Here is a 27,516-nt window from a genome sequence, read left to right on the forward strand (position 1 = left end):
CAATTGTCCCTCCACGTGCCGTCCATGTGGTGCCCTGCCAAGCTGGGTATTTTCTTTCTACATTCTACCCTCTCGATGACAGGTTGTGGTCTCTGGTTGTTCTCTGGGATGCTTCTTAATTTCTGACCTTGTTGGAGTCTACGCCAATGGCTGCATGGTTTTCTTTTCTTTCTACACAGGTTCTGAGTGGGATGTTTTCATGGTATTGTGCAGGTGTACCATTGCCTTGCAGGTATTCCTCAATATATTTTCGATGCTATTGTACCCCTTATAGGGGAGTCCTCATGCTGTGCTTAGTACACTGGTGCAGGTCAGCAAATGGTGCATGGGGGTTATTTGTCTCAGTTATTGAGTGTTTTTCTGCACTGGCTAGGGGATTCTTCCCTTCCATTCTGTTGGTGCCCTTCATTCCTAGCAGATGCAAGGGAAGGGGCATGGTTCTTGATCTTGATCTTCTGCCTTCTGCCCTTTTTTGGCAGTATGTCATGAATGTTCCTCTTCCGTTCTTCTCAGACATGGGTTCCTTGCCCATCTATTCTGGGTTGGATCGTACGGAGGTTTGTGATTCCCTAGGGGAAATTTCCTCCACTTCACGGTTGTGTTCTCACCCCTTGGAGGCTCGTCTCCCTTGTACTAAACGGCTACCAAGTATGATCTTGAGTGACATCAGGATCCTCACCCATGTTCTTCCCTGGCTTATTGGCTGGGCACAGGTTGTCCCGTGCATTGGAGAACTTTTCTTTGCTCCTGGCCTTCCTGCTTCCTAGACTGTGGGTGCTGCTTTGCTATCTGTTCCTTCTTTTCTATACACTGGCCCTTTGGTTGGGCTTTCATTTCTGCCATTGGTCTTCCAATACTAATTTCTTTTACACTGTGGCCTGGTTGCCTGCATAGGCCTCCCAGGTGTTGGCCGCGTCCACCTCGATCCCTTTTTCTATCCCCCCATTGTGGTCTATATTTCTCTATTCTAGTGGGGTTGTTTCTCCCTTACACTTTTCTTTTCAATTGTCTCTTGACTGCCTAATTGTGTTGTTTGCTTTTCTTGTGTGTGTACCTCTCCTTTAGATGGAGCCATGTGGCGGTTTCCAGTTTGTCGTTGTCTCGCCTTCATCTCATTGCCGCTATTGTGGTCGTTGTATGTACCCTTCTTGGGCACTTATTATTGTGCAGCGTACATTTTGTATGTTTTTGTTCATACATATCATATATGCATACCTCTCTATTTATGTGTTTTATACCTTATTTTCTTCTATGCTGCATTATCCCAGAAAGACTCCTCTTTCAAAGTGTTTCCTCTGCCTAACTTGGTATATGGCCATGATTGTTGCTATTGCTTGAGATGCCTTATCGGCTATTGGTTTGAGCCCTCTGCATTTCCTACTTCTATGGCTGGGAACTTGGGCCAGTAGTTTTAGTTGTTGTTCTTAGAGTTCCGCCTTGGTCTCCTGGACCAGTTGCCCTCTGAGGGGTGTTGTAGTGCTATGTTTATATGGAGTGTTCTTCCCTCTTGTCTTGTTCTTCTGCCATGCATTTTTTCCCATGTCTTTGCACAGCTGTAGATTTGGTACTGCATGGGGTTCTCCCTGAGTTTTCTGGTGGAATGTTTGCTTCCACCCCTCCCTTCCTGGCAAGTGGTCTGTCTATTTCTTATGCAGAGCGGCTAGCGTAGTCGGAGATACTTCTTGGAATCAGTTTGCGGACCGTCCTCCGGGATGGTATTGCTTGGGTATCTATTCTAAGGTAAGGAATCTTAGGCTAGAAGTCTCTATCAGATGTATAGGGTACTTACCTTCGGTAACACCTTGTCTGTTAGCGACTAGATCTGAAAGAAACACGTTAGTGATAGATTCCTTACCTTAGAATTACCCTCAGGCATCAGACTAGATCCAGAAAGTTTTCGTCAGCAGTACCCCTGTGCCTCGTTAGGCATTGTCGTGCGGCACCGCGTACGTCGTTGGGGTCGTAGTCGCCAAGGTGACGTCGCTGGAGCTCTTTAGACGCGCCCATGCTTGCTGATGTCATTTCATTCTTGTTCCGCCCCAGCAAGCGCAGATCCGGGGAGAACGGTACCACTAGTCAATTTTTGACTGAGTTATTTTTGGGACTTTTGTCTGTTTTTGAGTCTTTGACTACTGGTGTATAGGAAGGCCCGGTTTTAAGTCTTGCGTGGCTTGTCCCTGGACGATGTCGGTGACGGACCCGCACCTTGAGTGTCTCTACTGCCTGGGGCACGACCACGACTCAGAGTTGTGCCCGAATGCCGGGCCCTGGCTCCGAAGACTTTACGGGAGCGGTCCAGAAAGTTGCTGGATTTGGCTCCGCGCCGTTCAGGTCCTGGTCCCGTGGGAGGTCGAGGGACCGGTCGCAGAGCCACCGTCACCATCGTTCGACTGTGTCTTCACACTCGAAGTCCGGTAAGGCGAAGCACAAAAAGTCGAAGAAGCATAGTCGCTCTTCGCCTTCCCCTCGCCTATCGCGCGACATGGTTGAGGGTCCGCGTGGTGCCACTCCCGCGGCACTGGTGGAGCCTATGCAGTTGCAGACGGCCTACCCGCCCTTCCCGGGTCCGTCAGAGACTCCGGCCCAGCTACAGCATTTCCAGTCAGACATGGCCCGCCTTTTTGGCCCATCGGGCCCCGCTGGCATGCCTCTGGGCCCCGCGGGTCCTACTGGGGGTCCTGGCTCCTTTTTGTCACCGGCTCCTGCCCCAAAGTCGTTGACGACTCGGGTCTCGACACCTAGAGACCCCTATGGATACATGCATGGATCCCAGCCGATGTCGGTTGGCCTCGTACGACCTCCACTGACATCAACATTGACGGCACCGCCCCCAGCTTCCACCATGATGTGGAGACGGCGTAGGATCGGTGTCGATCGATGCCGATCCCAACAGGGAATTTCTATCCCTTTCTCCATCCACCTCCCTCTTCTCCGCCTGCACGGCAGGTTGAGGAAGACGGGGGGACTGGGAGGGGTCTGAGGACTCTCTCGCAGTCAGTGCGAGTTAGACCCGGACTGGGGAGAGGATTTGGAGAATGCAGGTGACCAGAATTTTACTTCAGAACCTGGCACACTGTCTCCTTCTACCGTGGCCACGGAGGTGGGTAGTACATATTCTGTGCTGTGTAGGGCCGCTGAGGCTCTCCACCTCGAGCTCCCTAGGGTGGCCGTCAGGACGACCTCCTGACGGAAGTACTTCGGCCGACGTCTTCCTCTACGGAACCGCTGCTGCCCTTTAATGATGCACTTTCTGACGTTCTTTTGGGCACCTGGTCCAGGCCCAACACAGGGGCTCCTGTGGATAATAACGTGGCCGGACGCCATCGCCAGGACCCAGGAGACCCCATTTTCCTCACCCAACACCCTACCCCTGAGAGCTTGGTTGGCCAGGCTTCTGCGTCCCCAAGCGCTTTCCCTACTGCACCACTGGACAGGGAATCCAAAAAACTGGAACAGTTTGGGAAGAAAATGTTTACTTCCGCCAGTTCAGGCCTGCGGTCTGTGAACACCGCATGCCTCTGGTTCCCATTCTGTGTGGGACACAGTTGCGCAGGTGCTGCCTCAGTGTCCGGAGGAGTTCCGACAGATTGCAGGAAAACACTAGTCCAATCACTATTGATGAGTAGGTTGGACTACGGTAATTCACTGTTTGTGGGAATGGCAGACTACCTCTTTTCCAAATTGCAGAGGGTTCAGAATGCCGCTGCCAAAGCCATCTGTAATAAAAGAAAATACGACTCAGCCAAAAACTGCATGCGTGAGCTCCATTGGCTGCCAATGCGACAACGAGCCATTTTCAAACTGTTGTGTATTTCACACAAAGTACTCCACGATACAGGCCCCATCATCCTACATGACATGATCAGATTTCATAAACCCTCTAGAAACCTACGATCTATGACGTCAGGAAGAGCATCCATCACCCGAGCTCGGACTGTCAGGATGGGAGAGCGGGCCTTCTCTCACATTGCCGCAACAAAGTGGAACGAGTTACCCCCTAAACTCAGAACAACTGACTGCTTCCTTTCATTTAGGAAACAACTAAAAACATTCCTCTTCCCCAGGCCAGATCAATAATTCTTAATTAGTGCTGCCGTTAAATCACTTGCAACCTTTCCTCAGCGCCGTGATGTCCTTTTAGGATGAATGTTAGCGCTTTACAAATAAAATAAATACAAAATACAAATACAAGGTCCGGACGGTGCTCTCCCAAGATATTGTTGAGGGGAGAGATACAGCCAGGTTCACTATTCGTTGTAGCCTTGACACCGCCGACTCGCTGGGCAGAGGGTTTTCCATGACAGGGGCGCTATGACGCCACGCCTGGCTGAGGACGACTGGCTTTTCCGGGGATGTCCAGAACACTCTGATGGACATGCCCTTTGATGGCACTCGCCTTTTTGGTGACAAGGCAGATAGTGCGTTGGAGCATTTTAAGGACTAACGGGATACGGCGAAGTCCATATGGCCTTTCGGCCACGCACACTCTTTCTGCTTCTGCTTTTCGCTCCTTTCGTGGCCAAGGAAGGGGCGCCCAAACACGTTCATTTCAGAGCCACAGGCCTGCGCAGCAACAGTCTCAGCGCAGTCGCGGACGTGGGACCAGCATATCTGGGTCGCGGGGCCAGCGGGCGGGTAAGTCCACCACCTTCCCTGCTGCCCCCACCTCCAAACCTTCCTAGTCCGGTGTTTCAGGCCCACCAAACACCAGTGGGTGGCAAGATTCGGCATCACCTCCCCGACTGGCGCACCACCATTTCGGACAGGTGGGTTCTGCAGATAGTCCAATGGGGCTACTCCCTCCCCTTCGAGACTACCCCTCCAGCCATGCCACACCACCTCAGTCCCACCGCATGTTGGGAGATCACTTGGCACTTCTCCAGCAGAAAGCTGCGGTCCCTGGCCCTCTTGGCTAAGGGGGCCATCGAGCGCGTTCCGACGACAGAAGTAGGTTGTGGTTGTTACTCCCACTACAAGGACAAGGGCCTGCGTCCTATCTTAGACCTTCGGAACGTCAATCACTTCCTCTGGAAGGAGAAGTTCAAGATGCTCACACTTGCTCAGGTCTTCTCTGCCCTAGACCCGCAAGAGTGGATGGTAGCATTGGACTTGCAGGACGCTTATTTTCATATTCCCGTCCTGCCGGCCCACCGGCGTTACCTGCGGTTCAGGGTGAGCCACGAGCACTTTCAGTTCACCATGCTCCCTTTTGGCCTTACCAGTGCCCCTCTGGTGTTCATGAAAGTGATGGCGGTGGTCTTGGCTCATCTGCGCAGATCAGGGGTTTCAGTCTTCCCCTATCTCGACGACTGGTTGTTGAAGGCGGGCTCGCCCCAGGCAGTCGTCTCCCACCTCCAGACTGTGGCCGACCTTCTGCATTTGCTGGGGTTTTCCATCAACGTGCCGAAGTCGCACCTGCTTCCATCTCAGAAGCTCCTCTTCATTGGAGCAGTTCTGGACATGGTGCAGTTTTGGGTTTATCCTCACGAACAGGGAGTCTGAGACATTCGGGCTATGATTCTGATCTTTCGGCCTTTGTCCTGGGTTTCGGTCAGGATAACCCTGAGGTTGCTGGGCCTCATGGCCTCCTGCATCCTGCAGACCAATCATGCCATATGTGGGCTCTGCAGTGGGACCTGAAGTTCCAGTGGGCGCAGCATCAAGGGGACCTGTCTGAGTATGTCCAGATCTCGGAGGGCACTGAACTACAGTTGCAGTGGTGGCTCACGAACCAGCATTGGGTCAGCTGCAGATCACTCTCTCTTCCCCAACTGAGCACACAGTGGTGATAGATGTGTCCCTTCTGGGATGGGGTGGCCACATGAGAGAGGAGGAGATCAGAGGCCTCTGGTCTCTGGCGATCCTACTTGCACTGAAAGCATTCCTTCCCTCTGTCAAACGGAGAGTAGTTCAGGTGTTCACAGACAACACCACCGCCATGTGGTATTGCAACAAGCAAGGCGGGGTGGGGTCATGGACCGTATGTCAGGAGGCGCTGCGTCTCTGGACATGGCTGGAACGTCAAGGCATTTCCTTGACGGTTCAACACTTGGCAGGTTCTTTAAACGCCAGGGCGGATGAACTCAGCCGCAGGTGCATGATTGATCACGAATGGCGTCTTCACTCTGAGGTGGCGCAAGGTGTCTTTCAACAGTGGGTAGAACCTTGGTTAGATCTATTCGCCACCGAAGAGAACGCACAAGTCATCACTTCTGCACGTTGGAATTTTCAAAGTGGCACTCGCTCAGAGATGCTTTTCGTCACGGGTGGAGCTGCGGTCTATTGTATGCTTCTCCGCCAATACCCCTTCTACCCAGAGTGCTGAAGATCAGGCACGACTGGGCCAAAGTAATTCTTGTGACTCCGGACTGGGCTTGAAGAGTTTTGTACCCCGAGCTACTCAGTATGAGCGGGACGGTTCTCCAACCAAACCAGTCCTGCCGCCACCTACATGCGTGGAGATTGAGCGGCGACAGTTTATTCCATTTGACTTGCCTCCTGAAGTCTGTGATATCATTCTGGCAGCCAGGCAACCCTCCACTAAATCGCTATACGCCTGCAGGTGGAACAAATTTGTGTAATGGTGCACAGCAAAGGCTGTGGATCCCCTTTCGGCCCCTCTTTCAGAAGTATTTTTGTTCCTTCTTTCTTTGGCCTGGCAGGGCTCTGCTCTGGGCTCTATTAAGGTGTACCTTTCTGAAATTTCAGCCTTTCTCAGGCTCCCTGATCAGCCGTCTCTTTTCAAGTCTTCTGTTGTAAATAGATTTCTCAAAGGCATTACTCAACTTTTGCCTCCTATTCTGTTTGTGATGCAGCAGTTGGACTTGAATCTGGTTATTACTTATTTGATGTGCACTCCTTTTGAGCCGCTTCATAACTGTCGTCTTTGTTTATTAACTTTGAAGACTGCTTTCCTGGTTGCCATACCTCTGCAAAGCACATGAGTGAGAAAGTTAATCCAGACACGGTTGTGCTTCGCACTCATCCTTGATTCTTGCCAAATGTTGTTACTGCCTTCCACATCTGGCAAACTATCACCTTGCCCACTTTCGTTCCGCCTCCGCACCCTTCCAGAGAGGAAGAGAGGCTCCACCGTCTGGACCCAAAACGTGCACTCTCATTTTACCTGAAACGCACACAACAGTTCCGGGTGGATGACCAGCTCTTTGTTGGCTACGTGGGCGTCAAGAAAGGCCAGGCTGTACACGATGACTATCTCCCTCTGGGTCGTCTTGTCTATCAAAGCTGGTTATTCTCTGGCTAAAAAGGAATGTCCGGTGGGGTTGCGCGCCCATTCTACCAGGGTGACAGCAGCCACTACTGCATTGGGACGTATGTCACCCTGCAAGACATCTGTCAGGCGGCCAAGTGGGCCTCGCTGCACACATTTACTAAGCATTATTACCTTGACAGTCAAGTCTGGAGAGACAGCTTCTTTGGCCGTTCTGTTCTCCATGACTTTCTGGTGTGATCTTTGTTCGCAGACCCACCACTGCTTTTTGCTGGGGTATTCTATTCTAAGGTAAGGAATCTATCACTAACGTGTTTCTTTCAGATGAACAAGTTACTTACCTTCGGTAACAATATATCTGTAAGAAATATTAGTTAGTGATCGATTCCTTACCGCCACACCCATCCTCCCCGTTCTGCGAACTGATTACTAGGGTTAAGGTCATCCCTTTCAGGGCCCTAGTTTCAATGCACCAGTGATCAGTATCTTGCATGGCTATGTGTTCCTGGCGCGGAAAGTCGTGTACAGAACTAACGTCATCACGCGTGGGAGCGTCTAAGTAGCTCAAGTGACGTCATCTCGGCGACTACGACGCCAACGAAGTTCATGGAGCCGCACGACGACGCCTACCGGGCGCAGTGGTACTGCTGGCGAAAACTTTCCGGATCCAGTCTGATGCCTGTGGGTAATTCTAAGGTAAAGTACTATAAAGTTTATTTGGCCCGTGCACTGCCAAATTGAGTTCAATAAAATGTTATTCAAGTTCAGATAGGTGCTCCTAAGGTGTCGCCCTCCACCATTGGGCGAGTAACATCAAATGAGAAAGAAGTGTGATCAGTTGGAAACTGATGACATCCCTTAGGGCACACTGGTTAGTGGTGTAATCCTCCTCTGTTGTTCAAAAAGTAAACATGAAAAGTTTTGAAGATTTTATTGTCTTCTTGTCAAATGCAATCAAATTGTATCCATTAACAATAAAGTTTTTCTTGAAATAACGTATTCAATCCCATTTTATAAGTATGCATAGTCAAATCCAGCTCCAATGCATTTCGGGCAACCACCCTTCGTCGGGGAGCATCTAAACAAAAATGACATATGTTGTACTATGTATAATGTTAAATGTCACACGTAAAAGATCAAAAAATAACTAGTGGAAAAGTCGCCTTTACCCAACCGCAGTGAAAATTCAAAGAAAACGATGTGGCTATGAAAGATGGTGTAGTTACCGAATTCGATGGCGGTGACTAAAAGTGAATGGTTCATAACAATGGGGTTTACCTAATATGAACAAGGTAACTGAAACGCTACTAGTAACTCTTTAGGGAGATATCATGACAATGATCCAAGCGACAATAAACGGAAAGCTAAAAACTGAATTAGCAAAGAATGGAAACATTAGTTAAAGCGGCTCGTCACGGCTAAGTGAGACAAGCGGCCGTAATTGTGCAAGAAATCTAGCAAGTCAACGTTTACTTACACGTCTGTTAACAAGGTTAGTACACGATCGACGTGGTCCTTAGGCTCGCGGAAGTGTTTAGACAAACGTGGGAGTTCCCTAACAGCTTTCATAAGAGAAACCAAGGAGTGTCTCGGTCACGTGGGTAAAACGGTGTGGTTATAGAAATAGGACTCAGTAGGGTAACGGAAGTGGTCAACAATAATATACAATGCGATCAAATGATACTTAAACATGATTCACAACGTAATGGCAAAGGAAAAAATAGTAATGATAAAAAATAAAGGGATAATAAATGAATTCTAAGGTAAGGAATCTATCACTAACTAATGTTACCGAAGGTAAGTAACTTATTCATCTCTGCCGACACACCTATCCTCTCTGCTTTCCGCTCTGTGAACTGATTCTCCTTTTTTTCTAGATCCCTTCTGCGCACCTTTTGTACTTTTTGTTGATGTAAAAATAAAAAAAAACGATAATATAAGACACGTCAAATGGCCAATAATACTTAAAATAAGCGTATTTTAAAAAAGAGGATTCTTTTTGGGCACACTGTTTCCATCGCAGTTTCTATACGTGGCTCCGTGTTTTAGCACGGAAAGTAGTTGTGGACGAACCTGACGTCAGCATGCCAGTGGAGGGCTTGTATGAACTGTGACAAAGTCACATCCGGTGGACGACGTCGTTATGGAGTCGCTTGACACCCTCTACCGATGCGAAGAGGTACTGCTGAAGAAACATTTCTGGATCTAGTCTGTCATCTGGGGATAATTCTAAGGCAAGGACTCTGCGGCTAGATCTAGTCTCTACCAGATAAGGTGTTACTGAAGGTAAGTAACTTATGCATTAAACCCTTGACAACAGCTTTGATTTGGATTGAAAAGGATATTGTGACATCAAACGCCATGTTATTTGTGAACGTATATACTTGACTTCCCTTGTTTAGATGCCATATAATTGGGATGCGTTTTGGCTCAGTTTCACCAATTACCAGATCCCAGTTTTGGTACTGTTCAAATAAAGGACAGTTTCATTTTTTCAGTGTAACATATTTTAAAGTTGTAGTGGGATTTTACTCTGTTCTTCCTGGGATTTATCCAGTGGGATGAGCATTTTGGAGTCATCAACATATATTTAAAATTAAATGTGTGTTATCTGAGGACCTGAACTGCGGGGCTTCCTAAAGCAAACATGCAGTCTGGTACCAAGGTTCTTGAGAATCCTTTGTGGCATAATTATTAAAGTGTGAATTAAATAGCTGTGTGCCAATAGGCTGGGCTGCTTTCCTTTTCTCATTATTGTCTTTTTTTTCTTCTTTGTTTTGACAGGTATTTATTATTTCATTGATTGGGGACATCAAGTTCCAGCATTTTAATCCTGTACTTGAAACATATATTAATAAGCACTTCAGCGCCACCTTGGCATATATGTGAGTATGGCACATTAATTTGGAAATTCTCCCTTTACACTAGGTGTAGGAAGCATTTCTCTTTCCAGCCACCACTGGGTCATGTGAAGCTGTATGTTTATAACTAATATCTTTGACAAATTTAGAAATACTATTCGCATTCTAACAATGTTGTTCTTTCTCTTATTTATTGGATGTACAATGTTTATTGGAATTTGAATAAATGATTTCTGCAAACGTATGTATTCAATGGCACGTTTGGATGTAGATACACATTCCCTGCATACTCATGCCATCAAGTGTTGGGCTCGGAGTTGTGCAACTTAAGTCACAGGTAGAATGACTCCTCCTCTCGGTGATACTGCGCATGGGCATTGACTCCTTTGTTAGATTATTTTCTCTCCACCTTCGAGCTCGGATGTGTGTGAGTCTTCATTCCTATCCTGTCTTCGATGGTATAGTTATCTCGATTGAAAAGTTCATTGGTTCATACACCAACCAATCGCCCCTCGGGGTGCTGCCCTGTCTCAGACCTACCATTCCACATGCACCGTCCGTTCTGACGATGTGTTCCAGATGGACAACTTTTTGATTTTGCCCGCAGTGCCACGCCAAATATCCACATACTGAGCAATATCTGATGTGCAATCTTTGCTTTTCGCCCGATCACCGTGAGGCAGACTGCAACGCTTGCAAGTCTTTCTAGTTGAAAAAGACTCTCCGTGATTGAAGGGTGCGTCAGCTAGAAATGTCTCGTCATACTGAAGACGACACTCTCAATACTTTCGGGGAGGAGCATGCCCAGGAAGAGCATGCTGCAGAGGAGGAAGACGACGTTTTCTCCATCAAGGAAATTTCCGGCTCTGATGTGGAGGAGGAATTGGAGTACACCCTGCCCCTCGGGCAGCACATGAGTACTTTCGGCCAAGACTGTGCTCGATCCACCTAAAAAGACTTCTAAACCCTCACCCTTGCCATTATTAGAGGTCGCTGGATCGCCACTGACACCTGGCCATTGTCATATTTGAAAAAAGATTTCGGACGCCCCGCCTTCCAGCCAGGCACCGAAAAGTTCCACCAAGGTTAAATACTCAGTTTTGACCTCCTCGGACCAAGCACAATCCTCTGTCTCACCCCCACATTTGGGACCGAATCGTTAATCAACCACAAATCCCTCGGTGCCAACCTAAAAACATTCTTTATCTTCCAAAGACTCGATTCCAAAAACATCTGACTCGAAAACCTCAAAGCTGTCTTCCGTTTCCTTGTCTCCTGTCAGCAATTTCCTTGAAAACATGGACATTAAACAAAGAAAGATCCATATTCAAGAAGGCACTGTGTGAATATTTGCTTCTAACCTCACCTAAATGGCAGTTGGCTTTTGAGGATGCATTGGATTTGACTGTACCTCTCAAAAGGGGGACAAAGGATACCAGCCCTACTCATCATCTTGCACCACCACCACCCTCCTCCAGATCCCCTACCATCATCACCATGAACCCTACAATCATTAACACCTCCACCAGCCCCTCCTTCTTCTTCTAATCTCCACATCATGACCACCTCGAGGCTGCGCCTCCAGGGTCACCAATAAATAAATGAATAAAACAGGATACCCATTAGGGGATCCTGATCCATGGGACACATATTATACAGATGCCAGCATTCCCAATGGCCCAGAGCTTTAGCCAGCCTACCCTTCCCCTCCTGAAGATGCTAGTGCTTACCAGCAAGTTATTGCTAGGACAAGCTGGGATTGAGCTACACAAGGAGTCTTTAGAGGATGGCTTCCTTTTTGTTACTCTTTCATCTACCTACAAAGACACAGTTTCTGCCCATGCTTCCTGTACCAGTACGTGCCTGTGTTATTACTCCATGGGTTGATAAAGAGTACAAGGCGTCTTCCTCATATCCTCTTTTTATACGTAGTCGGGTACCACCAGACTCTATAGCTACTACCACAGTTCTTAAGAGAGCCAACCGTCAGGCAACTGGGGAATACACCACCTCCTGAAAAGGAGAGCAAGCATATTTATACTGCAGCAAAAGAGTAGTGACCCAGGCTAATAGTCACTGGTGCATTGCCAACTCCCAAGCATTATTCCACGTTATGATAGCACCCATTGGGATGAAATGGAAGAGCTGCTACAGGAACTCCCTGAAGAACATCGTAAGAGAGGGCAACAAATTGTGTCAGAGACCAGGCCATTGCCAACAATTAAATTAGCTGTGCATTAGATGCAGCAGATACAGCTGCAAGGGTTATCAATACCAGTGTGCTCCTTGGGAGATATAATAATAATAATAATACAGAAGCTTATTAAGCGCTAACAGCTACCTCTGGGGAGGTGTCCCGGCGCTAGCGAGTCCTACAACAAGGGTGAGTAAGTAGACAGGAGGGAGAAGGATTATTGCATAAAAAGCCAGGTTTTTAGGAGTTTCCTAAAGCTGGCTTCTGACGTGGCGGATTGGATGGCAGGGGGCAGAGTATTCCAAAGTTTCGCCGTGCCGGCTGAGAAGGACCTGCCTCCAAGTCTAGCTTTCCTCACGCGTGGTACAATTAGCTTGAGCAGGGAGTTTGAGCGCAGCTCTCGTTTTTGGTGGTAGCGGGGGAGTCGGAGTTTTAGATACTTGGGGCATGATCCTTTTAGCGCTCTGAAAGCCAGGGTAAGCACTTTGAACTTAATTCTGCTAGCCACTGGCAGCCAGTGCAGCTCGTGCAGATGCGGAGAGATGTGCTGCCTAAAAGGGACCCGTTTTATCAATCTCGCAGCCGCGTTCTGCACGATCTGTAAGCGTTGCACCGCATATTTAGGTAGACCAAGATAGAGGCCATTAGAATAATCAAGTCGAGATGTGATTGTTGCGTGAATCACCGTTTTTCGACACTCGACTGGTAGCAGAGGCAGAATTTTCCGCAAATTTTTGAGTTTATGCAGGCAGCCAGCGGTAAGCTGTTGTATGTGCGGCAGGAACGACAAGTTCTCATCCCATTTTACTCCTAGATTTTTAGCTTGGGTGCTGGGAGATGGGGCAGGGCCCATTTCCGTTGGCCACCATAAATCCGGAGGGGGATGTTTGAGATTTCCGAAGAATAACACCTCCGTTTTGCTCGCGTTCAATTTGAGCTTGTTGGTGTTCATCCATTTGGCCACGTCTTGAAGACAGCCCCTAATTTTGCTGAAGGCTGCCTCGGACGTGTCTGAATATGGGAAGACTAATTGAGTGTCGTCCGCATAGGATATTGCCTTGACCCCCCATTTGGCAATCAAGGTGAAAAGCGGGGCCAAATAGACATTGAACAGCAGGGGGCTGAGTGCCGACCCCTGTGGGACGCCACACCAGAGATTTTTTGGTCTAGAGGAGAAGGGGCCCAAGGCCACTTTCTGGGAGCGATTAGTGAGATAGGAGAGTAGCCAGTTAAGTGCTTTGTCTCCAAGGCCTATGTCCTTAAGACGGGTCAGTAGTCTGCTGTGATCTACAGTATCGAAAGCAGCTGATAGATCCAGGAGCACCAGCATAGCTGATGCCCCTGAATCTAGGGACCACCTGATAGACTCTGCAACCTCAATGAGGGCCGTCTCGGTACTGAAGCCGGCCCTAAAGCCTGACTGAGTTTCATGTAAGGCGCCGCTATCTTCAATAAAGTTTTTTAGCTGCCTCTGAATCATTTTTTCAAGCATTTTGCCGGGGGCTGCAAGAAGAGAGATGGGTCGTAGATTGTTCAGATCATCCGATGCGCCTTGGGGTTTTTTTTTCAGCGGGAGAAGCGTGGCCTGTTTCCAGCAGTCCGGAAACGTGCCCGTAGCAATGGACATGTTCCATATGTGTAAGAGGGGAGCTGCGATTGCTTCAGACATTAATTTCCACAGTTTAGGTGGACAGGGATCATCCGGGGCTCCCGATTTACATTTTTGTAATTCTTTTACTGCCTCAGCGAGGGTAATAAGCTGAAATTGATTTAAGGGAGTAGTGGGACATTCAGAAATTCTTAGCTCATCCATTAATGTCGGCTCGGGGTCCGTAAAAGTATCATAGACTTTTAGAATTTTGGTGTAAAAAAAGTCTGAGATGGATTCGCAGAGTCTTACCGAAGGGATAATATCCGTCTCGATAGCTCTGGGATTGAAGAAGGATTGAACAATCTTGAAAACTTCTTTACTCGATTGATCTGCCTGTAAAATGGAGGCCTCAAAGAAGTTTTTCTTGGCTTTTTTGATAGATAAATGTAGAGCATGAAGAGCTTTTTTATAGTTGGATTTGGCTGAATCGCAATAGTTTGCTCGCCACCGGCGTTCCAGTATTTTACATTTACTTTTTTCGGCCCTGAGTTCAGGGGTGAACCACGGTGCAGAGGGCGATTCTCTGCGTGATGTAACAGTGCTGGCCGGCGCTAAGGAGTCCACTATTTTGCTTATCCACACGTTCATAGATGCAGCATCGGAGTTTGCATCCGAGGTAAGGGGTAGGGGATTTGTCCGAAGTGCTGGACACAATATGTCAGCTGTTAAATTATCCCATTTTCTCCGAACATAGGATCGTTTTCCTGTGATCTGAGATTGGGGGGGGATTGGAATTGTCATGGTGATTAAGTAGTGGTCCGTCCAGAGCAGTGGTAGCGGAGAGAAGGCTGTTGTGTTCAATATGTTGGAAAAGAAAAGATCCAGCGTATGCCCCGCTCGATGCGTGGGGCCTGTAATAGCTTGAGTTAGATTGGCCGAGTACATGGTAGAGATAAGATGAGAGGCCTGTGGGCAGTCAGGATTGTCGGCATGAAGATTAAAATCGCCGGCTACGATAAAGTAAGAGTGGTCTAGAGAGTTTAGAACAATAAAGTCCATAAGCTCGCACAGGGCTGATGTCGGACAATCCGGGGGTCTGTAAATAACTAGGCCTATAAGAGACAATTGGGGGGTAATTTGGAGGCAGAAGCGTAGCCCCTCAATGCTTGGGAATGTGGTGGGAGTGGAGGACAACAATGTGTATTTCTCGTTGTAGATGAAAGCCACTCCACCTCCTCTTCGGCCCTCCTTTCTATTGGAAAAACTCATTTTAAAGCCTGGCGGGATTGCTAGCGAAATGGATGTCATGTTGTCTTCAGTGAGCCATGTCTCTGTGAGGCACATGGCGTCCCATTGTGAGTCCGTTATGAGCAAGCATAGATCATTAGCATGCTTGGGAAGAGATCTGCAGTTAAGTAGTCCGATCCTAAGTTGGGAGGGGGGGGTGTTACGTGAAGGTTTGCTAGCTTTTTTGAGAAGTGAGGTTGTTTGCGAAGAGATGGTGCCTAGAGACTTATGGCAACGTGGGCAGAGGGAAGGGAGATCCTGAGACAACAAATTGAGCTCAGGCGACTGACAGATGGTGTCAGTATTCATAGACCGGAGCTCCGCACCGGACCAGACTATCCTTTGTTTGTGTGCAGTGGCACGGGCAGCATGGCTGGCGCTGGTCACAGGTCGGTCGCGGACGGGCGCAGACGGGCTTGCCTTAGGCGCGCCTTCGGCGCGCAAACGGCGCTCCCGCTGCGCTCGTCCGCTGCGCTTCCTCCAGTGGCACATTGTATAGTGTGGGGAGGCGGGGGGGGGGGGCGTGGCCAGAGAGGGGGCGTGGCCTCGTTGCACGCCGTCAATGGCGGCGGCCAGAGGGCGATTTGACAAGGTGAGGGAGGCGCTGCTCGTGATCAGCAGGCTCCCAGGGCAGTGTCAAGAGGTCTTGAAGGTTGGTAGATTCAGTTAAAATACACAGTTAATAGCACACTCAAAGAATAAAATGTTTTAAAAAACGATCAGGAATACACCTCCCGGCTATCCGCCTCAGGAGTAGGAGTCAAGCAAATGCGCTCGCAGTCAGCGCTTTTAACTCGGCGGGGGGCAGATATGCTTGGTGCAGATGTTCAGGTTTTAAACCAGAGGTCCAGCAGGCAGTTCCCAATATGCCATTCGACAAGAAACATCTCTTTGGGCCACAGGTGAACACCACATTAGACAAAATGAAAAAAGGCATGGACACTGCTAAAGCTATGAGAGCGTTACAAATTCCTACACTTAGAGGTTCCAGTCGCCTCTCTGGCTATAGGGGCAGATACAAATCCACCACTACAGACGCCTCCACTTCTCAGCATAAGCAGGACTTATTCAGGGTCTCCTTCAGAAGCGATAACAATAAGGGAAGAGGTAGAGGTGCTTCTGCACGTGGAGCAACCTCCACTGCAAAGCAGTGACTACCCAATCCTTCCCCCGACCACACAACACCTGTCGGGGGAAGACTGTAGGAAGCAGGCTCTGTATATACTATACCAAAATGAGTGTGCACAGAGTCCAGTGGAACCCCAAAGGTAGGCAGAGGTAAAAGTAGATAGCACCTGACTCTCTATTTGTGATAGTGTGGGCGAGCAGTAAGGCTGTATCAGAGGGTAGTGTTAAGCATTTGTAGTACACACTCAATCAGCAAATGATAGCACACACTGAAAGACTGAACTCTGACCAGCTTGTTTTGTATAAAATATTGTTTAGTTGTTTTATTTCTAGAACCAAGTCAAGCCTGGCACAGGTAAGTAAAGTAAATACTTTGCAAAATCTTATGCAGTGTTTTACAATTGAATGTAGGTTCAAATGCAGTTGATTGAAATACACGTAAGTCAAAATGCTGAAATTACTTTTCAGTTACTTTTCAGATTACATTTTAAGTCAGATATCACACTGGGGCTTTTCCTAGAGAAAGGATAAGTAAATCAGTTTTGTACAATTGCAGTTTTTCAGGTTTTCATACAAATCAACTCCACACTTAAAAACATTTTTCAAGGAAAAACAGTCAATGTATTCCTTTGGCGAGAAATTAAGTTATCGGTTAACAGGTAAGTACTCGGTCTTTGGGTTTGAGTTTCTGGGGTTGGAACCAGGGTGCCCCCAGGGTCATGATGAACTCTCAAAACACCCTCCGTGGCACTAGGTCGGCCGGGTGCAGAGTGCTGAGGCCTAATGTTATCCAATGGGAGATAGGGGGCATCCGGTTGGTGGTTGCTCACTAGCAGGCCACTGGGTTGTGGGAGTGAAGCTTCTGGTGTTAGGCTCAGGTCAAAGGGGGATCCGAGTTAGCACCCAAAGTACACCCGCAGCGGCACAGGGCGACTGGGTGCAGGGTGCTGTTTTGGCGTCGGGTGTCCTGTTGTTTTCAATGGGGATTACCGTTTTTGTTTTTTAGCTGCAGGCTTAGTCCAGGAAGACTCAGGAGAAACCAACAGCAGGGCAGGTAAGTTGGAGGGCTCGGGACGTAGTTGCACCTCGGATTCTCTTCTCCAAAGTGCAGGGCGGTTGGATGCAGGAGTGTCTTTTGAGGCCGGATTTCACCTTACCTGGCCACTCGCTGTTGGGGTTCTCCGTGCAGAGGGGAGTCTTGGAGGGGTCAAACCACAGTGGACTCAGACTCTGGAGTGCTGGGGGACCTCGCTGTGACCAGTGGCCCACCCGAATTCGGGCCGTAGGCATCGGGTGCAGTGGTGGTTCCAGGCATCGGGTTTCTTTGTCCTCAGTAGGCTCAGAGTCTTTCTTGGCTGTTTCTTTTGAACAGAGCTGCTGTTCAGAGGAGATCCAGTCTTTGTTGAAGGCAGTCAGTCCTCCCAGGGGTTCTGTAGGTGGCTGGCTGCAGGACAAGGCGACTTTTGGTGCAGGATCTCTGGATACTGTAGACGGGCCGGTAGGGCTGGGGCTAAGTCAGTTCTTTTCTACAGTCTCCTCTGCTGGGCGTCTTCTTTCGTCCTTCTTCTTTGTAGGTTGCTGGAATCACTGGAGGCAGGCTCCACAGGCGCATCCAGTTCTGAATCGGAAGTGGCGCCACGGCCAGACCTGCTAGGCTTTTTTTGCTCGAATGTGAGCCGGGCTGTGATTTGTCAGGTTTCCCCATGTTTGATATAGTAGAGTCAGCACTTACACCCTCTGTGACGTACCCAAAGTGATCCCTACGATGACCAGTTGGAAACGGAAGCAACATGTATGATCCCTAACTCCACCAATTATACTTTAGGTACTGGAGTAGGAATGAAGTGCATGCCTCGGTGTCCAACGATGAATCGCTCTCCAGTTGAAGCGTTGCGGCAGGGTAGGAGCTAAGCTGGGGAAGGGGCGATTTATTCACAGTCCAAGCAGTGCCTCCAATTCAGTTATGGACCGTATATTTCAAGTGCGCTGCGGTGATGGGAAACTCAGCGCCCGCAGGGCCCACAGCCCGCCTTGCCCACACCACAGCGTCAGGAGTCAATCTGCGGTGTCTCAGTGGCGGGTATCCCCCCCCCCCCCCACTGCAGTGTCCCATGAAAACAGCAGTTTGAGTGATCAAGCTGTGAGATAGGGGGTGAGACTGTGCATCCTCTCAGCGTGTGCGTCTTCTCAGGGGGCCCCAACGAGCAGAGGGTATTCAGCGGTCCGTATAGCAAGGACTCAGTCAGGCTCACCTGTGACTTTTGAATGGGGGGGATCCCCGCAACATGTACGCGACGGCAGCCTCCGGGGTCCACCACAGCTTTCCGTGCAATCGTTCACAGCGCGCCAAGCAAGCTGGAAATATAAAGAACTTTCACCCGCTCTGGTGGGCTGGCGTGTCTCTGATGAGCTGCGCCTCAGATCCACCGGAGGCCCGCACATGCCACAGCCGACCCCAGGCCCCCCTCACAGTCCTCAAACGTTGCGCTGGGGATGGGCACCACAGATGCCCCCCTTGCAGCACTGCCAGGGATAGGTCACTGCGTCGGCGGTACGCTCTCCGCCTGAAATGGCAGCTGCCGCCGTACACCGAACCCCTCCGCCGTCAGTCGTCCCGCATCAGCTCACCCACAGAGGCAGGTACCTTTCCCTGTTTCTTGTCGCTCCAGCCGCTGCAGTCGTTTGAATAGATGTGCCTCCACAGGGGCTCCCGGGCTCAGCAGCGAAGGGTCGTGATGCTCGCCGCCATTTTGTGCTATCGCTGCCCAGCAGGCCCTCCGTGCAGCTTAGGTGTTCGCCACTCAGAAACTCCTCCACCAGCTAGCTACTCGCTCCCCACGATGCTGGGAAGCAGATCCACCATAGTTTATGCACCGATGGCGACGCAGGAGTCAGGATAATGCAGGATAATTGGTGTCGGACGGCAGAGCTGCTCTACAGCGTAGCCATCTTCCCGCGCACCAAGCGAGGCCCCCAGGTGTCCAGAAAAATGTCTCGTGGTGGCAGGCTGTTGTGTACCAGTCAGGGAACCTACCAGAGGCTGGCCGTTTTTCATGGGGCATCTCTAAGATGCCATCTGAGTGCATTTTTAATTAAATCCCACACTGGCATCAGTGTGGGGTTAAGGTGCTGAGAAGTTTGGTACCAAACTTCCCAATTTTCAGGTAAGCCATTATGGTGCTGTGGATTTCGTAATGACAAACTCCCAGCACCATATACTCTTAATGGCATTACTGCACTTACAGTGTCTAAGAATTGGTATAGACATTGTAGGGGTTCAGGGCTCATGCACCTGTACCCTCACCACTGGTAGAGTGCACCCAGCTAGAGGGGTGGCTGACCTATGCCAGGTTAGTGAGTTGTAGGCATGGCACATATGGATGTATGCCATGTCGACTCTTCACTTTGTTCTGCACCAAAACACACAGCCTGCTGAGAGAGAGAGAGAGAGAGAGAGAGCGAGAGAGAGAGAATTGTATAGGTACAGGGTCTCGAAGGGTGGCACAATAAGTGCTGCAGCCCCTAGAGGCATTCCCTGGCCATAGTGCCCTTGGTACCTTTTACAAGGCACTGACATGTTGCCAGATAGCTGCCAATTGGGGGTACAAGATACAGTTGTGGGGGAAAACACAGGCCCTGAGAACCTGATTGGCAGAGACTCAGGGCACATCAAGTCAAAGTGCATCAGTAGTGCATCAGTAGTCTGGCAAAAAGTGTGTGTGGGGGGGTTACTGAAAGAGAAACCCAGCTTCCTATAAAGAATACCATTTTTTTCAGTCTGCGAGTCCATAACAGACCAGTGGGCACTAGCCATTATCCAACATGGCTACTGTCTGATGCTCATTACCACACCACTCAACATCCCACCTCACACTCACGGGCTATCACAAGACCACCTAACACTTATCAAACAGGAGGTCAAAGCCCTTCTTCTTAAAGGGGCTATAGAACCAATGCCTCTTCAACAACAAGGCACAGGAGTATATTTCTTATACTATCTGATTCCAAAAAAGGACAGGTCCCTAAGACCAATCTTGTACCTCGGATCTCTCAACTACTACATCCTGTCAGAACACTTACATATGGTCACTCTACAGGATGTCATTCCACTTCTACAACAAGGTGACTTTATGGCCACTTTAGACCTAAAGAACGCTTACTTCCATATACCTGTTCATCATACTCACTTCAAATACCTCAAGTTTGTCACAATAGGAAAGCACTACCAATTCAAAGTTCTTCCATTTGGGGTCACTACCGCACCTCAGGTATTCACGAAGTGCTTGGTCGTAGTTGCATTACATCTATGGCAAAAAAACATTCACATATTCCCACATCTGGACGATTGGCTCATCAAAGCCAGCGCTCATCAGCAATGTCAACAACATCTGCAATTAACAGTAGATCTGCTCCACAAGACTATACATGTGCCCACTACCGCAATGTCTTTCTCGCCAGTGTTCTCAATTACAGGGTCACCTCAAGGATCTAGTGTTGATAGACCGCCAATCTCACCATTGTCTGTAATTATGGAACTATAACAATCTGTTAAAAGGGCGAACCTTCTAGGACCCTGTGTCTCACATCACTTTAACCACAGATGCTTCCGAGATGAGTTGGGGTGCACACCTACAACACTTAACACTTAAGGTCTGTGGGATGCCAAACATTAGTCTCTACACATAAATTTCCAGGAACTTCAGGCAGTCCTCCTACCACTGAAAGTGTTCCTTCCTTATCGGTCCCACAAGGTTGTCTTTGTCTAGACGGACAATATCGCAGCCATGCACTATCTACAAAAACTGGGGGGGGGGGGGACACAGTATTCTCAGTTGTCACACCTCTCTCAGACCATATGAAACTGGGCTTTTCACAATCACATTCATTTGTTGACAGAGTATCTCCCAGGGACAATAAAAGATCCTGCGAACCTGCTCAGCAGGCCACACAAACAGATCCATGAATGAGAACTCATGCCACAAGTCCTCCTACCCTACTTTCAAAAGTAGAGATTTCCTCTGATAGACTTGTTTGCTACAGTCTAAAATGTGAAATACCCAGACTTTGCCCCCAGGTTCCCACACCCATTATCCAAGGGCAATGCGCTATATATGAGTAGGTCAGGGATATTTACCTATGCTTTTCCACCTCTCCCTCGCATTCCATTTCTCGTTCGGAAACTCAGGCAAACATTACTCACCATGTTCCTTGGATCTCTCACTTGGTTCACAACGCAACAAGATCTCTCAGTAGTCCCACACGAGAAGCTCCCCAACAGGCTGGACCTTTTCCTAAGCATCAGGGACAAATCAGACGCCAAGATTCTCAGCCTAGCGATTTGGCTCCTGAGATCTTAGAGTTTGGTAATGGAAACTTAACAACAGAATGTATGGGCATTCTTGAGCAAGCACGTAGACCTACAACTAGACCATTTTATACTGCACAGTAGAAACGTTGTGTTTGCTTCTGCCAACCTAAGCAAATCAATTCCATGAAGTCCAAAGTACAGTACATTAGTTGCTATTTGCCTCGTTTGTAAAAGTCCAATTTAGTGTAAAAATCCATTAGGTCGCATCTTGCTGCCATAGCAGCATATCTTCAAAATAGTAATCATCTATCCCTCTTCAAAATTCCAGTCATTACAACATTCATGGAAGGTCTCAAATGAGTTATTACAAATCGTGTACCTCCTTCACCTTCTTGGAACCTAAACATTGCACTTACTTGGCCCATGGGTCCTCCTTTTGAGCCTTTGCATTCATGTTCCATTCAATTTCTCTCATGAAAACTGGCATTTTTAATTGCCGTTGTCTCACTCAGGCATGTTAGGGAGCTCCAGGCATTAACTTTAGAAGAACCTTTCTTTCAAATGAATCAAAACAAACTGGTTCTTTGTGCTAATCCTAAATTCCTACCTAAAGTAGTCTCTCAGTGTCACCTCAACTCATTGAATTTCCTGGTTTTTTTCTGATTTGTTAGCAGAAAGAACTCTTCATACTCTGAATGTAAAGATAACACTCATGTTTTACATAGATAGAACTAAAACTTTTAGGAAGATAAAACAACTCTTTTTAGCCTTTTCGCCACCTCATAAAGGCAACCCTTTATCCATGTCAGGCATAGGCAGATGGATAGTCAAATGCATTCAGACGTGTTACCTCAAAGCCAAAATTCCCTTACCTGTAACTTCCAGAGCACATTCCACTCGTAAAAAGGGAGCAAATATGGCATTTTCAGGAAATATCCCACTAGCTGACATTTTCTTTTTTTATTATTTTTTTTATTAACATGTTGTGAGCTTTCCATCAAGTTACACAACACCGTGGTCGATTAAATGCATTACAAAGGAGATACATCATCAGTTCAATTGTGTACAGATCCTTATGTATCAGTGAACATAATCTTGTCTCTTAAATTCTTCTTCTAATCGTAAGGTACCCTTGGTATTGAACAGTTTGAATCTTGAAGGATTGGAGGTCCTCGAGGCAGCACACATCAATTTACATTTCTTCACTCGTGTTTCCCCCCAGTCAACACTATCTAGTGGTAATAACGGAATATCATTTCCCCCCCCCGCTAAGATCATAACTACGACATCCCAACATTCTTTAACGATTCCTGCCTCTATGGACTTGCTTCACAGTCAGACAGTTCTTGTGGTGGTTCACATAAGTGTCTTCGATACTCGTTCCATTTCCCCCAAATCTTGGACCATTTTTTGGGGCACCCTCTATGTACATAGACAGCCTTTTCTGCTACCATCGCTATATCCATATCGTTCCCCCATTGTGTAAGTGATGGCAATACTCCTGACCCCCACTTCCTAGCGATGTTTCTCTTTGCAACAGCTAGACCCAGCGTCGCCCAAGTCTGCATACCTCGATCCATATCAGTAGGGGACCAAATATTTAACAGGCAACATCTAGGTTCTCTCTGTAGGACCACCTCTGTAGCTTCCGAGATTTCAGATAGTACGTTATCCCAGTATCGCTGTACCCTCGGGCAGTCCCAAATGATGTGATAGAACGTACCTGGGAGGCCACATCCCCGTAAGCAATTAGGGTCTGGGATACGGCCTAATGTGTGCAAGAGCGTGCGGGAGTAGTATATTCTGTGTAATATTTTCAATTGTACTAGTTTGAGCCGTGATGGTATGGTTGCCTCTCTTGCCGATGCTTGTGCATGTAACCAGTCTTCGTCCTCAATATCTCCTAATTCTACCTCCCATCTGCTACGGAGAACCACCGTGGGATCTGGGAGATTGTTGATTAGTTTTCGGTACGTGAGAGAGATCGCTTTCTTGTCGAGACAGTCCGTAAGGAGTCTGTCCTCTAGTGGGGAGGATTCAGTAAGAGTTGTACCTGTCGGAATGGCGCTTTGTAAGGCGTGTTTGATTTGTGCATATCTATACCGTTCAGTATCCGCCATCCCGTATTGTTCTTGAAGGGTGGGGAACGTGACGATCTCACCCCTCTTCCATAAGTCACCTATCTTAGAGATGCCAATGAGGTCCCATTGCCTGAAACCCTTGGTATTTGCCAGAGTACCCAGACGACATGTGTCCCAGAGTGGTGTGGCCAGTGTGAGTACCCCTTCCCAACCCAGGGCCTTCTGTGCTGCGTGCCAGATCCGAACCGTATGGGCAGTTGGACCCGATAATTTGTGGCGTCTTTTGGTGTTATAAAGTGCCTTCATCAGCTGGTCTGCGGGCAGGACAGTTCTGTCGAGGCGGAAGGCTGGGTCCTCTTGTGGAGCATGGAGCCATTGATTCACCACCATCAGCTGTGCCGCCCAGTAATATAATTTTACGCAGGGCAGGGCGATTCCCCCATCATACCAGGAGCGGCACAGTTTGGATTGTGCTATGCGGGCCGGTTTTCCGTCCCAAAGTAGAGTGGAAATTTCTGAGTCTATGGATTTAAAATACGTGAGAGGGACCGGAAAGGGCGTATTTTGTAACACATATAAAAACCTCGGGAGTGCTAGCATCTTAAATAGTGCGGCCCTCCCCAGCAACGTCAGTGGTAAGGGGCGCCAATGGGCGACATCCGATTTCAACCTCTGCAGGGGTTTAACTAGGTTTTCTTCCAAAAAGGTTGATTCCTGTGGTGTAACGTATATTCCCAGGTATTTGAAACCTCTAGTGACCGTTTGTAGTGCGCAGCCCGGGGGTAGTAAGGGTGGCCGACCTAGGAGGACATATAGTAGTGATTTTGCCCAATTAATGGCATACCCTGACACCTCTCCGTAGTTTTTAAGTATGGTCATCAGAGCTGCCAGTGAGGCTGTAGGGGACATTAAGTAGATTAATACGTCATCCGCATAAAGAGAGATGCGGTCCTCCCATCCTGTCCCCCAAGTTATTCCCTTGATCAGAGGGGAAAGGCGGATCTTCACCGCTAAGGGTTCTAATATTAGGGCAAATAAGAGCGGGGATAGTGGACATCCCTGTCTTGTTCCGCGTCCCAGTGTGAATGTACGTGAGGTATGGCCATTTGCAACTACTTGCGCGAGGGGTTCGGCGTAGAGTAATCTAATCCAACTACAAAATTTCGGTCCAAACCCCATTTTCTTAAGCACTGCAAATAGGAATGGCCACTCCACGAGGTCGAAGGCCATCGTTGCATCCAGGGAGAGAACGGCCGCGTATTCCCGCAGCATAGGGATGCGGTGCAGGACTCCATGGAGGCGGCGGAGGTTCAAAGACGTGTTCCTCCCGGGCATAAAGCCGGATTGGTCCGGGTGGATTAAGGTTGTGAGGTGGGGCTGCAGTCGGAGGGCTAGGAGCTTTGCCAGAACTTTTGCATCAGTGTTCATTAGTAAGATAGGCGTATAGGAGGACGGGAGGACAGGTGGTTTGCCAGGTTTGTGGATCGATACAATGGTCGCCAGTCTCTGGTCCGCCGTGAGTGTACCCTTTTCCAAACAGTCGTGATACATGGGAAGCATGTGCGGGACAAGCTGTCGTGCAAGTGTTTTAAAAAGCTCCACAGGCAGGCCATTGGGTCCCATGGCCTTCCCAGTATGTAGTGCTGCCAGGGCCTTCCCTACTTCCTCCCCTGTTAAATCACTCTCCAGTGCTTGCGCGTCTTCCTGGTACAGTGTGGTCAGAGGCACGTCTTGGAGGAATGCCATGCTAGCTTCCTCTGTCACCCCTCCGCGCGCAGTTTATACCGTCTCGTAGTAAGTGGCCAGTTCTTCTACTATGCGTGTGGGAGATGTCGTATGGGTGCCGTCTGGGAGTTCTAATGTAGCGATGCATCTATTCGCCCTTTCCTTTCGCTCAAGCCAGGCAAGCATTTTCCCTGTTTTGTCCCCCAATTCATAGACCCTGTGCATTGTGTCAGTCAGTCTCGTTCTGGTCATATCCTCAGCGTACGCCCTGTATTCCTGAGAGGCCAGTGCTAGGGTGCGTGTCGTATCTTCCGAGTTGTCTGATGCGTGGGCCAACTCCGCAGTTTGGACAGCTGTTTCTAGTGCCTCAATGTTCGCCCTTTGGTCTTTTTTGTGCTTAGTAATGGTGGAGATAGCTTGGCCCCTAATCACTGCCTTATATGCCTCCCAGAGGACTGATGGTGAGGCCACCGAGTGTAAGTTTTCGTCAAAGTATTGTGTGGTGGAGGTCATCAGTGTCTTCAAAATCTGTCTATTTTTGAGATACCCTGGGTAGATCGGGAAGACTCTCCGGCGCCGGGTGGGTAGCGCCGTGTAGGTGAGTTGTATCGGGGAATGATCCGATATCCCCCGGGGGAGGTGTTCTATTACTGTAATCTTGTCTAGGGGAATCGCTAGTGTCAGCATGTAATCTATTCTGGAGGAACTATTATGGGCTCCCGAATTAAATGTGTATTGGCGTTCATGAGGGTGTTTAATTCTCCATATATCCACCATCCCCAGTGCTTCCAGGAAATCTTTAAATATGTGGGCGGGTCTTGTAGTATCCCGCGGGGGTTGATGGTCGATAGAGGTATTCAATACTGTGTTGAAATCGCCGCCAATTATGAATTCCCCTTCTGGGAGTTCGATCAGTAGCTTACCCAGGTCCTGGAAAGTCTCTTGGTGTAGTGCTGGCGGAATGTAGACCGATAGTATATTGTAAGGCGTTCCCTCCCATTGGCAGTTGACCGCCGCAAACCGCCCTCTGTCATCCGCCCAGGTGTGTTTGATCACTAGGGGAGCGCTTTTATGGATGAGTATACCCACTCCGCGGGAGCCGGTGGAGAACTCCGCGTGTGCGATCATCTTGAAGCCCCAGCGATTAAGTGCCTGGTTTGACGTGCCTACTAGGTGTGTTTCTTGTAACAACGCCAGGGTGGGTGCTTTCCTCTTCAGATATGGTAGGACAAGTCCTTGTTTAATTTTATGGCCCAACCCATTAACGTTCCACGAAATGACCGTTAGCGGGGGGGATATCAAGGGTTGTGACTGGGGATCGAGTGTCGAACTGTCATGTTCAGCCATAGTCTCTGGAGAGGAAATGTAGTACTGCCTTTTGGATCTGCCCATGTGGCGAGGACTGGTGCGTGTCTAAGCCCATAGTGCCTCCCCGGGTTTGCGTTGGTTTGCTGATGTGATGTGTGTCAGGTCGTATGGACCGAGTAAGGATGTTCTCGTATGGTTGTTCCAGTGTAGGCCAAGTGTCCAAGGGTGTGGTGTGGGCCCAAGGTGGTAGTGGTGTGTGCTGTGGAAACGCCAACCAGGTGAGCAACAGGAAACAAAAACTAAAACATAGTAAACTCATAACGTTGAAATCCCAAACCCCCCTCCCTGCCTCCCTGCCCGGTGGACAATAAACCTTCCACCCCCCCAACTGAGCAGAGTGCTTGTATCCCCAACTAAAGAAAATTGTTCTTGGGGGTGAGACTTCTGTGTCCGTTGTCGAGCCCCCCCCCCTCCGAGAGTGAACATGCAGTGCCCGTTGTAGTCAATCGTCCTACCTGCATGGATCAGTTCGTGCATGATCGGAATGCCACCCCATTTGGACAGTCACGGTCCATGGCCATCCGGTTCATCTTCTCTCCGCGTGCTATTAGGATTCTCTCCTTTTTGTAAAAGGAGTAAGTAACTTACTTATTCGAAGAGGTCAGCTACACGGGGGTGAATGTTAGTATCGATGTCCATCGTGTGGCATATGAGATTTATTCTGTGTCTTCTGTTAGTTGGGGGCTTCTCTCTCCGCGGCTCCGTTGCAGATCTCGATTCCTAGACCCTTTTGCCTTCCTCC

At 48.7% G+C, this 27,516-nt stretch overlaps 1 protein-coding gene across 1 annotated transcript in view; it reads left to right on the forward strand.

Annotated features, from left to right (window-relative positions):
* Positions 1-27,516, forward strand: part of DOCK5 (dedicator of cytokinesis 5) — an 852,732-nt gene that overhangs the window by 507,756 nt on the left and 317,460 nt on the right. The window contains exon 21 of the mRNA XM_078666602.1: positions 10,016-10,116. Within this exon, the coding sequence (XP_078522728.1) occupies positions 10,016-10,116 (101 nt within the window). The remainder of the gene's footprint in view (positions 1-10,015; positions 10,117-27,516) is intronic.

The sequence above is a fragment of the Lissotriton helveticus genome, chromosome 11 (genome assembly GCF_964261635.1).
Source record: "Lissotriton helveticus chromosome 11, aLisHel1.1, whole genome shotgun sequence".
Classification (NCBI taxonomy): domain Eukaryota; kingdom Metazoa; phylum Chordata; class Amphibia; order Caudata; family Salamandridae; genus Lissotriton; species Lissotriton helveticus.